Source organism: Madurella fahalii (assembly GCF_045866475.1).
Source record: "Madurella fahalii IFM 68171 DNA, scaffold_1, whole genome shotgun sequence".
Classification (NCBI taxonomy): Eukaryota; Fungi; Ascomycota; class Sordariomycetes; order Sordariales; genus Madurella; species Madurella fahalii.
The window spans coordinates 3,495,869-3,508,427 of record NW_027263971.1 but is presented as its reverse complement, the minus strand read 5'-3'; the positions used below and the strand labels follow the sequence as shown (position 1 = coordinate 3,508,427).

The 12,559-nt window shown below is 57.9% G+C and overlaps 4 protein-coding genes across 4 annotated transcripts; 3 read left to right on the top strand and 1 right to left on the bottom strand.

Annotated features, from left to right (window-relative positions):
* Window positions 1–1,022: 1,022 nt before the first annotated feature.
* Window positions 1,023–2,507, top strand: MFIFM68171_01094 (uncharacterized protein; the record flags this gene model as incomplete). The annotated part of the gene is made up of 3 exons (XM_071056516.1): window positions 1,023–1,374; window positions 1,428–1,913; window positions 1,978–2,507. 3 exons carry the CDS (start codon window positions 1,023–1,025, stop codon window positions 2,505–2,507), a joined length of 1,368 nt encoding a protein of 455 aa, XP_070912617.1.
* Window positions 2,508–3,067: 560 nt separating this feature from the next.
* On the top strand, window positions 3,068–4,182 carry MFIFM68171_01093 (uncharacterized protein; the record flags this gene model as incomplete). Its single annotated transcript, XM_071056515.1, has 2 exons — window positions 3,068–3,861; window positions 4,005–4,182. 2 exons carry the CDS (start codon window positions 3,068–3,070, stop codon window positions 4,180–4,182), a joined length of 972 nt encoding a protein of 323 aa, XP_070912616.1.
* A 435-nt stretch (window positions 4,183–4,617) lies between these two features.
* On the bottom strand, window positions 4,618–8,787 carry MFIFM68171_01092 (uncharacterized protein; the record flags this gene model as incomplete). Its single annotated transcript, XM_071056514.1, has 4 exons — window positions 4,618–6,435; window positions 6,492–6,712; window positions 6,766–7,092; window positions 7,146–8,787. The coding sequence occupies 4 exons, from the start codon at window positions 8,785–8,787 to the stop codon at window positions 4,618–4,620; spliced, it is 4,008 nt and encodes a 1,335-aa protein (XP_070912615.1).
* A 2,195-nt stretch (window positions 8,788–10,982) lies between these two features.
* MFIFM68171_01091 (uncharacterized protein) lies at window positions 10,983–12,488 on the top strand (the record flags this gene model as incomplete). The annotated part of the gene is made up of 2 exons (XM_071056513.1): window positions 10,983–11,452; window positions 11,510–12,488. 2 exons carry the CDS (start codon window positions 10,983–10,985, stop codon window positions 12,486–12,488), a joined length of 1,449 nt encoding a protein of 482 aa, XP_070912614.1.
* Window positions 12,489–12,559: the final 71 nt, after the last annotated feature.

Below are 12,559 nucleotides of genomic sequence, written 5' to 3'. Positions count from 1 at the left end.
CTGCGCTAGAGAAAAGCTTGGCCACCTGGCAGTGCGTGCCGGCTGTCGGTGCGAGTTTGGCGATCTCCAACCGAGCACGCCGATGCCCGTCTCGTGCGAAATTGCAGGAGCCGTAGCCAAACAGTGGGCACCTTCAGATGTTCCATCCCGTCCCGATGATCCGGATCGGCGACACCCAACCCTGGTTGCCGTCGCTGCCCCCGTATAATTACTACGTGCCAAGTTCTGAGTGACCCAAAGGAACATTCTATTCTTTCCCCGTCGCACAATGAGATTCGACAAAGGCACGTCTGTAAAGCTGCTGTTTCACGTTTACAGGCTTTGAAGCTTCGCGGCTTGCCAAGCCAAGTCTCAACGGCATTCCAATGGGCGAATCATCCAAAAGTGTCACCAACGCCCAACCGTCGCTGTCCTGTATAGGCGAAGCGGGTCGGTTGGCTGCGTTTGCGTGTTGCACCCGCACGTCCAGAGGCCTGTCGAGGTAAATTAGGATAACCAGTCACTGCCACTCACCAAGTCGCGGCCCACTTTGGCTGTTTCAACCGTTGACGATCGTCCAAACCTTGGGCTTCGATGCAGGGATTTGACGCCTCTCCCGCAGCTCGGTTGGCCTTCCCCAGCATGTCTGATGTGTTTCGTATGCCAAGAGCCTGCCAGTGACGGCTGGAGATCAGCGTGGGGAAGTTCAAGTTTATCCCCCTGGATCGGAGGCCTTCACCTGAATCGCAACGAGATGTTTGTTTGGCAGATCGGATGAACAAGCCCAGGTAACACCCACCGCGGGCAGTTACCTCCTCCTCCTCCTCCTCCTCCTCCTCTTCTAATCCAAAACCCAGCCATTCGTTTACAAAATTCTCGTCCCTCTTTCCTCGTCCCGTCTCGTGTGTTAGGGATCTCTCCCTGCAGTCATTCATTTAGGAAATCGTGGTTACCACCGACCTAGATCCATTCATTACTTTATCCCTTTGCAAACCCTCCCTCAATAATCACCGTCTCGCCAGTGCGTTTCGTTGACAAAGAGCATGAAGTTCGCCAGTCTCGCCGCCGTTGCGGCCTCTCTCGTCGCTCCGGCCACCTTGGTTGCCGCTGCCCCGCGCGTTGTGCAGGTCCATCCTTCCGACATCAAGGTCCGAAACGTCGGAGGGTCCAGCTTCAAGCTGCCGCAGATTCACAATGACATGTTCAAGCAGCATGGCAAGGGCCCGAGAGCCCTCGCCAAAGTCTACGAGAAGTACAACATGGAGCTGCCCCCCACTCTGCGCGCTGTGGTGCGGAAGATCCTCCAGGAACTGGGCGTCAAAATCCCTCACGCGTCCGGCAAGGGAAAGAAGGTCATCGGTGGCGCTCCCTATACGAACGAGACGGATGATCAAGGTACGATGAATAGTTGACGGGTTTATCGCTTCGAGATGCTAACCCTCGCACAGGCGAGGTTTCTGCCTTCCCCCAGCTCTTCGATGTCGAGTATCTGGCCCCCGTCCAGATCGGCACGCCGCCTCAGACGTTGATGCTCAACTTCGACACTGGCTCATCCGACCTTTGGGTGTTCAGCAGCGAGACGCCGGAGCGCCAGCTGGGCGGCCAGAAGATCTACCGCCCCGAGGACAGCATTACCGCCCGGAAGTTGGGTAACCACACCTGGTCAATCCAGTACGGCGACGGCAGCCGCTCCAACGGCAACGTGTACACCGACGTTGTCAGCATCGGCGGCGTCAACGTGTTCAACCAGGCCGTCGAGTCAGCCACGCACGTCTCGCCGTCTTTCACCAACGACGCGGCATCGTCTGGTCTGCTCGGCCTGGGCTTCGACGTGATCAACACGGTCCGTCCGACCAAGCAAAAGACATTCATGTCCAACGCGCTCGAGTCGTTCGAGATGCCCATTTTCTCGGCTAATCTCAGGAAGGCTGAACGTAAGCATTCCTAACCCCTAAACCCCCCTCTAGCCATGGATGACAACTGAAAAAAAAACTCCAGCCGGCAACTACAACTTTGGCTTCCTCGACCCAACCGAGTTCGTCGGCCCGCTCTCGTTTGTTGACGTAAACGCGACCGACGGCTTCTGGAAGTTCGAGGCCACCGCCTTCTCCATCGGTTCGGGCACGAACACGTCGGCCATGGTCGTCCCCCTCACCCACACGGCCATCGCCGACACGGGAACCACCCTCCTCATGCTGCCCTCAGCAATCACCCAGGCGTACTACTGGCAGGTGCGCGGCGCCCGGAGCTCGGCTGAGGTCGGCGGCTGGGTGTTCCCCTGCAACGCCACCCTCCCGGACCTGACGCTGCACATTGGCACGTACAAGGCCGTGATCCCCGGAGAGCTGGTCAACTTCGCGCCGGTCGACACGGATTCGTTCGATACCGCGACCGTGTGTTACGGGGGCATCCAGAGCTCGTCGGGCTTCCCGTTTGCGATTTACGGCGACGTCTTCTTCAAGGCGCAGTTCACCTTGTTTGACTTGGCGGACAAGAAGCTGGGGTTCGCGCCCAAGCCCGAGCTGTAAGGCGACAGAGGGAGAGCAGTTGGCACATGGGGCTTGTAAAAAAGGAATTATGTGTACTACCTTACCCATAGGGGCTGCTTTTACTTCCACTTCGAGGCCCAATGACTGGGCAATTTAATCAGGGGGTTTACGGATTAGAACATGAAAATTTAAAAAATGAGGTGGCCTACGTATGATCTGCGCTCCTGTGTTATCTTCTTTTATCCGGTCGGTTCGGGTTGGCAATTCTATCCATGTTAGTGATGGAAATGTGGGCTGTTAATTACCCCTAACCCTGTCTTGAGGTAACATCAGTGGGCAAACGTCATGAGACCTGGCGAACAGCGACCATCTTACATCCAACGTACACAGTTATCGATGTGCTCTCCGTTGCGCTATCATGGCGACTGGTCATCAACCATGAAATCTAATTGAGATCTCTATCGTTACTGAGCAAGAAGGCCGGACCTTTGACCCCTCATCGACCGTTTCCACGCGACTTCAACAACTCATCACAACCACCCTTACACATCCAACATCACCGCCCCCCTCTGTCTCCCCCCCATACTCAACCGCCAAAAATGCCCTTCTTTAAATCTTTCTCCGACATCTGGCCTCCCGTCCGCTCGCGCACCTTCACCATCATAGCCTTCACCGTCCCTGTGGCCCTCCTCCTCCTCTTGCCCCGCCTCATCGACTCGTACCGGGCCTACCTCTCCCTCGGCCCAGGCGGCCTCCCGCACAACCCGCTAGGTTACCTGATCCAAGCCGCCCTGCGGCCCATCGCGCGCTGGGACCTACGCGCCGACCCGCCCCCGTACCGCAATCACCGCTCCTCGGCAGCCGTGGTGGCGCGGTACGCGCCCCACGGGCTGACCTCCTTCCTCCCCCAGGACATCCACAACAATAGCAGCGGCGGCAATCGAAGCGACGACCTCCTCCCGCCCCGCACCCCGCCGCGCCCGGAGGTGCCTGACTTCGTCGCGCCGCAGCGCCAGGCCACGCAGCCGGCGTCGGGCCCCATGATCGCGCGCATGCAGGGGTTCCTGCGCGCGCTGGCGGCGCGGAACCCGTCGCTCTTGGAGATCCGGCCGTCCGGGCTGGAAGGCGTCGGGACGGACGCGGTGTATCTGAAGGCCACGCCCCCTTCGCGGAGCAGGAACAGCAACAGCAGCAGCAGTAGCGGTAGCGGCAGCAGTCAAGGCCACGTTGGGGATGTTGGAAGGGAGGAGCAGGAGGCCAAGGCGGTGGCGGCGGTGGTGGTGCCGGAATACATGGGCATGGCGAAAGCGGAGATCGTGCATGTCCATGGCGAGGGCAGCTCGCATGTTACCATGAGCTTGGTGGATGCTGAGGCGGCGGTCAAGCAGGGGTGGTAGGTCTCAAACCCCCCCCCCCCCCCCCCCCCCTATTTTTATTTTTTTTTTTTTTTTCTCCCTCTTCTCCCTCTTTCGCTTCTTTTTCTTCATCTCCATTTTTTTTTCTTTTCCCCCGCTAGTGATATTGATCAGAAATTAGGGCCGAGAGACATCCTCTGACTGGCGTGCCCAAGATGCTGCCGTGGGGGTATGTCCTGTTATACGCGCCACGGGACGATGTCGAGTACGAGCTCTGGACAAAGCTGGTTGTCGCAGGGTGCCGGTTTGTCGCTGGTGGGAGGGAGATTGCAGGGGTTTCTGAGACAACTCGACAGTGAGATGGGCTCTGAGATGGAAGAGGCACGAATGCCAGTCCTCAGCGACAGAAGAGGGGGGAGGAGGCAACTATGGGAAAGTGTCAAACCGGTGAGCCTGCTGTTTTATCCGGTGGGAAGGTGTTCGAGACACGCGTGGTTACTGTCGAAGAGTCCCAATGCTGAAAAGCCCCCACGCAAAAACCATCTTATATAGCTGCTGCTCGAGGAGTTGAAATATGTGTCTGATTTAAGCTATACTGCACTGTTCAAAACACGCTGCTTCGATACAACAAACGCCTCTATCAACCCAAATTGTGACGTATTCTCCGCTAGGCATGTGCAACCTTCACAAACAAGCATCTTGTCGCAAGTCCTTTTTGCCTCGATATCGCGCTTACCCAACCCATTTGATCATGTATTTCCAACCCCCGAATCCGCTCCATCCAAAGCATAGAATCAATCGCATATACGTCTCGACACTTCCCCCAACTTGCCCACATTCTCCTCCGTCAGCGCTTCTCTCCTCGGCGAAGAAGCCAGCACATGCGTCGCCACGCCCCCCACGGCATCAATCAGCTTGTCCTCCCGGCTCTGCATCGCCAGATCGTCCTCGCTCAGCCGACGAGCCAGCTGCATCATCTCCGACTCGATCCGGTCCCGTCTCGAGCCGAGCGGCATAGGCACCGCATAGCCAGGGAAGCGGTCGCTGGTATCGCGATGCGTCGGAGGAGGGCGTGGCGTCAGATCATCCTGCATATCCTCAAGAGCGTCAGCTTCAGACTTGGCCGGCGCCAGCATCGCCAAGGGCGCGGCACCGTCGACGAGGACAGGATGGTCTGCGATCCCAGGAGGCACTTCGACCGGCTTCTCACGGTGTTTGCTGCTCTCGGAGCACTCGGACCCACTCAGGCCCAGCGAGATGGACGTCGACGACGCCGCCGACGCCGCCGATGACGACGACGGCGCGACGTTCGCCCGCCCCTTGGTGCTCCACCGGACAAGCATGCGCTCCAACGTCTTGATCCGGACCGGCTTGGAGAGGTAGTCGTCCATGCCCGCCTTCTTGCACTTTTCCCTGTCGCCCTGGATCGCCGAGGCCGTCATGGCTACGATGGGGACGTCGCTGACGAAGGCCCTATGCGTGACGTGATGGCGGAGGATGTGCGTGCACTTGTAGCCGTCGATGAGGGGCATTTGTACGTCCATGAGGATAATATCGGGTTTCTTTCGGGTTCCCTCCTTGGCGGCGGCGAGATAATCGACCGCTTCTTGGCCGTTCCAGACGGCCGTGGCCCGGAAGCCGAGCTTCTCGATGGTCTTGAGCGCGAACTGTTGGTTTACCGCGTTGTCCTCCACAACTAGGACGTGCACGTTAGCCCGCGCGGCATAGGGGAGTTGCTCCTCTGGTGTGGCTGCCAACGGGCTGCTGGAAGATTGTCGCCATGGCGATTGGCTCGGGTTAGTTGGGATACTGGTCCGCTCTCCGGAAGGCGTGCTGATCTTGTTCTCGTAGTCGGAGCTGTTGCCGGACACGCTCATCTCCGACTGTAGCCGCTCGGACAGAGGACCTATTTCGACCAGACTCACGGCCTGCGTCCCTTGTGGTCTGTTAAAGGGGATCCAGAATGTGGCCGTGGTGCCCACACCGGGAGTCGATTGAAACGTCATCCGTCCTTTCATTAGTTCCAAGAGGTTCTTGCAGATGGTCAGCCCGAGCCCCGTGCCGCCAAACTTTCTGGCTGTCGACGCATCGCCCTGGCTGAAGGGCTGAAAGAGCCGCTTCACGACCTCGTCTTCAATCCCAATGCCCGTGTCTTCGACAATGAATCTGATCTCGATGGTCTCAGCGGATTCCTTCTCCTTTAGAACCGAGAGCTTGACATGGCCCTGGTTCGTGAACTTTATGCTGTTTGTGAGGAAATTGGTCATGATCTGTCTCACACGGCCTGGATCGCCTACAACGATAAGGTTGCTATCGATGTCGGGTGCAATGTCGGAATAAAATGCAAGACCCTTGCGTTCAGCGGCGAAACTGAGCATCTTACCCACGTCCTGGACAACCACCGAGAGTGAGAATTGCACTTCTTCAATGTCCAGCCGCCCGGATTCGACCTTGGAGAAGTCTAAGATGTCGTTGATGACGGTCAAAAGGGCGTTCGCCGAGCGGTAAATGTTTTCTGTCATTTCTCTCTGCTCATCTCCAAGATCTGCGTCCAGGAGTAATTCGGCCATCCCGATCACACCGCTTATAGGAGTGCGGATTTCGTGCGACATCTGGTGCCCGTCAGCACAACTAGGTCTCTCAACCAAACCGAGCATCTGAAACTAACGTTTGCCAGAAACTGGCTTTTCAATCTGCTGGCCTCCTTTGCCGCGGCTTCATTGGCGACCAGCTGCCGCTTTTCCCGGGCCTGAGCTCGAAGAGCCTTCTCGCGGGCTTTGAGCTCCGTGACATCCATGATGAAGCCAATGACACCCTCAATAACCGTGTCCTTGTCGGAGCTTGTCTTCTCTGGGATTGGCTGAAGGCGGGTACGATACCAACGCCCCTCTACGAGACTGTTAGTGCTACTGGCGGAGACCGTTCTTGCGAGGGTTACCCACCAATTTGATGTTCCTCTAGGTCTTCTGCCACCTCTCCGGCTAGGATAGACTCGAGAGGTTTCAAGAAAGGCGGCGTCTGGCCTTCCGGGAGCTGAGGGTTGAGGCGGCTAAACACCTCATATACGTCCTCGCCGATGTACCGCTTAGACAGATTATTATCGCACCGCGAGTCCCAGATCATTGCTCCTTCGAGCATGGTAATCCTGCGGTTGGGGTCAACGGTGAACATGGTCATGTGTGATAGCGCAATCACGCTGAGAAGCTGCTGTCTGGTTCTCTTGATCTCAATCTTGGCCTCGTTGCTCTCGTGAACATCGGTGCAGGTACCTGTAGGTGTGAGTATCGACTGCGCCTGGGGAGTGAGATGTGATGTAATTTACCAAACCATTTCTCAACCTCCCCAGTGTGCTTGTTCCTCAGCGGCAGAGCCCTGCCAAGGAACCACCTCCATTCACCGTCCTTGCCACGGCAACGATATTCGGTCGAGTAAGGCTCGCCTGTCGCGAGCGAATGCTTCCATCTCCTCTCAGCCTCGGGGATATCGTCCGGGTGGAAAGCGTTCTTCCAGCCCCAGCCAAGAGACTCTTGTTCGGAAAGCCCTGTGTAGCTGTGCCATCGGCTGTTGAAAAAGTCGTGTGCGCCGTCTGGGCCGGCGGTCCAGACGAGCTGTGGCATCGTGTCGCATATGAGCCGGAACTCCTCCGTCATCCTCGTAACGTCGTTGTACGTAACCACACCTGCCAGAAACTCGCCCGTATGGTCGTCCCTGAGAGCAACCCCCTCCACGTCGAACACTAATGGTTGGCCCGCAGCGTCGTAGACGCCGATGCGCCGATTTGCGAAGGGCGTCTCGGTCCGGATTAAAATGGACATGGGGTCCTCGCCGGGATCCAGCTGCCTGCCAAAGTCGGCGTCCCAAAGAGTCCAGGTGGGAAGCAGATCGGAGCCTTTGGGTGTCTTCGCGGATTCGGTATTCCGATGGAAGAGATTCCGCGCAGCTCGGTTCGGAAACGACACGCTCCCATCCTTCCACATGGCGAGGATTGGTGTTTGGATGTTGTCGAGCAGGGCGTCTTTCATCACGGTGATCTTTTGAAGGACCGAGGGAGCGCCGGGACTCGACGAGGTTGGTGGGCCGCCCAAGGTTGGTAATGGAGTGGAAACGAGAGAGGCCGTCCTAGGACTAACCTTCAATGAGGAAGATATTTGGCTATGATCAGGCGAAACCGGGGACGGGGTGCTGGACGTGGTCATCGACTCTCTTGGAGCTGCTAACGAGAGTGGTTCGGAATTTGTAAATGTCAGAGTGAAGAAGGCGCTGTCCCGGTCAACGTCGCAAACCGAGACGATCATTTTGGCACGAACCGTGAGCGTAGCCCCGGACGATGGTGCGACGGGTCCAGGAGTGCTTTTTATGAGAGCCGTCGAAGTGATGACCACGTCCACGACCACATTAAACGACGGGTCCTCTTGCGTGTCATGGGCACCGTCTGCATTCCCATCTGCCAGATTATTCTTTCTCCGTGCCATATCAACGGCGGTTTGGTCGAGGAACTGCTCCCAATCGATCCAGACCGGGACGACGTCTTCGACGAAATCGATACCGATCTGGGAAAGCGATTTCCCACGGAGCGCCTCCATCACCGGCATCATGCGGTCGGCTTCTGTGGCAGAGCCCGGCGCCATGTTCAACAATCGTGCCATGGCTTCATTGGCCAGCACGACCGTCTTTTGCGCGTCCAGGACGAGGACGGGGATGGGGAGGCACTGGATGGCTGCAAAAGCAACCTGGGCGGGGTTAATTAAAGGCATCGCGGGGTAGACTGGGCTCGCACGAGTTCCATCGCGGCCATCGTCCGAGGCAAGCGGTGGAGTCATGCTTTTGATCCCATGTCCGAGAGATGGCGCATCGAGTTGCGCCGCCAATGTCTGATGGTGTGCGTGGATTAGTTTGGCGTCGGAGTCGGCATCGACGTCAGCAGCGGTCCGGTCGCCCTGGCTGCAAGGTTCGCTAGGCCGCATTGCATCAAAACGTAAATGTTCTCGGCTGTTGGGCGGGCGTTTTAATGCATTGCAGCCACCGAACTTAATATTGGCTTCGGATTGTGGCTCCTGCTAATATGGTCGAGCTTGGACGCGAAATATCGCAGGAACAAAGTGTTGGACTGGGTGCCAGAAGGCTTTTTGACAACCCAGGCAACGGGTGTCCTCCGAAGATGGCTGCATGCCTCCATCGTGAACGCATTCCCTTTTTGTGAAGGAGCAGATACTACGGTGGCATCGTCGAAACTGTCCTATGTCGTCATGACGATCACAGGGGTCCAATGCCCACTTAAGCTGCGCCGTCCATATTCCGGACTCGTACTTCGCAGCCCAGGGACTTGTGGGGTCGGGTCTAGAACCATTGGACCAAGCATGGTAAGCAGTGGCGATGATCATCCGGTTCCTGGCCCTGACGGGCTGAGTGGCAATCTCTCTGCATCTGCCAGCAGACCGCTTCGGATGAGATGGGAATTGTCGACTCGGGAAACATTGGCCAGTAAACGGCCGTGATGGGCATTGCGACCGCAAACGGACAAAACGCTCGCTACGATAGCCAAAACCGAATCTTTTGTTCTACTCCTGCTTTCGGTGGCCAGGCCTGGAATCTACGAGGGTCGCGGGCAAAGATTGAGTGATCATAGCGTCCGGTGAATACTGTAAGGCTGCCCAAGTGAAGAATGGTCTCTTCTGCATGCTGACGTCATTGTCAGATGGGGAGTACTGACGGCGGTTCGGTGTCCTTGGCAGGCTGTGCCAATTTCCGTGGAAAGTGCCCGCCGCCATGGGGTGACTGCTGCTACTCCTCCCTTCAAGATTCCCAACGTCTCTACTACATATAGTGTGGAATGAGCCTTTGAACGGGAGCCAATGGCGTCAGAGCAGCCGCTAAAGCGTTTGATCAAAGGGCCGCTTCGACCTCCTCCACGGCCCTCTGCGAACCGGTCCTCTTCCACGCAAGCACCAAGGTTGAAGAACGAGGTATGCGTCAATCCGCCCACAGGCAATCAAGGTAAGATTCTCCACGTTGCTGGTCGAGGCCTTCGAGTTTCGATATTTAGCTGGACATGCGCAGTTATATACAAGGAGATCTCGTTGATCACGCTCTCCCACCCGTTTGTGAACCCAGGCGATGGCTTTGCTCAGCTGAGGCGCTCTTGACCTCGCGAGTCATGATCAAGACGGCTCCTAATCTCGCATCCCCGTCTCGCATCCCCGTCTCGCATCTCCACATTCGTTTCGCACCGCAGAAGACGAACTCCAGGAGCTGAGTCGGCGCGCAGCAAGCGTCCCGAACGAAGCGATGGGGATGCGCAATTGACAGGAACATTTGGTCCTGCACGTGGCTAACTGAACCAGGAACCCCGAGCGCATTTGTCCAGATGTTTTGTTTCGGCCGACAAGCCCCAATGTCCCGGTTCTGGCCCCCGCCCCCGCCCCGCCCCGCGCTGCTCTGAGATGCGGGGGGCCCTCTGAGATAGACCAAGGACAGCTACCTACGTACAACGGCCCCGGGGGACTGGGCCGAGGCAGGAATCCGCTGCTGCTGCAGTGGCAATAAGCATCGCCATTGCCGAGCATCCGGAGCCGCCGCGTTTCCCCTTGGGCCAGTTAGCCACTCACCAACGACTAACAGGTGCCGAGTGTACGCGCCGCCGGCTCTAAATCTCCACCCGCAGACCCCGCATTCAAAGGTCGTGCGGACGCCAGGGGAAGTGAGACGCTCCTCAGAGAGAACGTCGCTTTGGAGGAAGACCCTTGCAGTTATCCCATTTTTGGGCGACGCATGCCTGTCCTTAACCCTGGGGTGGAAGGCAGGAGTGATGGAAAAATGGCCAGCGACCTTCTGCCAAGGGCTGTCGTTTTATGGAGCAAGCAGCCTGCCGTCCGAAAAGCACCCTGGCCGCCCGACTGGTGCGCCTCTTCGCTGACCCTCTTGGATGCCGGCGTGCGAATGCGGCACTCGAGGAGCACCCCTCGTGCTATCCACTTGCTGATCGGGAGGATGCGATCCTCGCCCGAAGCCACCCCGCCCCACTTCGGGCTCAATAACCCTCCGGTGCCCTTTTTATTTCTACCAGCTCCTGTCGTGCCCCTGCAGTATTTGCTCTGGTTCTCCATCCGCTGTGCCCTTGTTCGATACCTTAGACTGTCTCTCGTCGTTCCTTCTCTCCGCCATGGCCCAAATCCAGACTGTCGTCGCCGAGAACTACTCGGTACCCTTCTTCATCAATGGCGAGGAAGTCCGCCCCGAGAGGAAGTTCGATGTCATATCTCCGGCGTCCGGCAAGGTCGTCCACCAGTCCAGCAGCGCAACTGAGGCCGAGGTTCGTGCCGCCATCGACACAGCGGCGAATGCTTTCAAAACATGGAAGACGTCACACCCCCGTCAGCGCCGGGATATCTTGCTGAAGGCCGCCGAGATCATGGAGAGGAGGAAGGGGGAACTTGGCCAGTACATGATGGACGAGACGGGCTGTCCTCGGCAGTGGGCTGACTTCAACGTCGGCGCTTCCAAGGAGCTACTGCTCGACGTTGCTGGGAGGTTGCCGTCACTGGAAGGCAGCATACCCACCGTGGCAGACCCCAACTCGGGAGCTATGATCATCAAGGAGCCGTTTGGCGTCGTTCTTGCTATTGCTCCCTGGTAGGCACCGCCTCTGATAGGTAGTTGTACGAGAGCTCATGGCTGACATAAGTCTAGGAACGCCCCCTACATTCTCGGCATCCGCTCGGTTCTGTTTCCCATTGCTGCCGGTAATACGGCTATCCTGAAGGGCTCCGAGCTCTGCCCTCGGACCATGTGGGGAATTTGCTCCGTGTTGCACGAGGCCGGGCTGCCGGGCGGAGTTCTGAACCTGCTGTTCCACGAGCCGGCAAACGCCCCCGCCATCACACAGATGCTCATCGCCGACCCCAATATCAAGAAGATCAACTTCACCGGCAGCACCATGGTCGGCCGCATCATCGGCAAGCTCGCCGGCGAGCACCTCAAGCCGGTGCTCCTCGAACTGGGCGGCAAGGCGCCCGCCATCGTGTGGGAGGATGCCGACTTGGACAATGCGGCGACGCAGTGTGCTCTGGGCGCTTTCCTCAACTCGGGCCAGATCTGCATGTCGACCGAACGCATCCTCGTGCACAAGAAGGTCCGTGCCGCGTTCGAGGAAAAACTTGTCAACGCCATCAATACCATTTTTGGCGGTCCGGAAGCGCTCATCCTGATCAACGGCACAGCCGTCGCCAAGAACAAGAAGCTCGCCCAGGACGCGGTCGGCAAGGGTGCACGGATCGTCTTCGGCGATCCCAACGCCGAGGAGTTGACTGCTACCCGCATGCGCCCTGTCGTCATTTCCGACATCAAGACCGACATGGACATCTACAAGACGGAGAGCTTCGGCCCGAGCGTGGCGCTGTACGAGATCGAGACGGAGGAGGAGGCGCTGCGCATCGCCAACGACACCGAGTACGGCCTCAGCTCAGCCGTCTTCACCGAGGACCTGCGCCGGGGCCTGCGCTTCGCCAAGGAGATTGAGACGGGCGCCGTCCACATCAACAGCATGACTGTGCACGACGAGAGTGCCCTGCCCCACGGCGGCGCCAAGGCCTCAGGCTACGGCAGGTTCAATGCCACTCAGGGCTTGAACGAGTGGGTCAGGACCAAGACGATCACATACAAGTATTAGTTTTTCGTTTCAACTTTTCTTTCATAGGCAGTGGGGCAAGGGGCATGGCTGTGATGGCGTAGCGTAGTTTT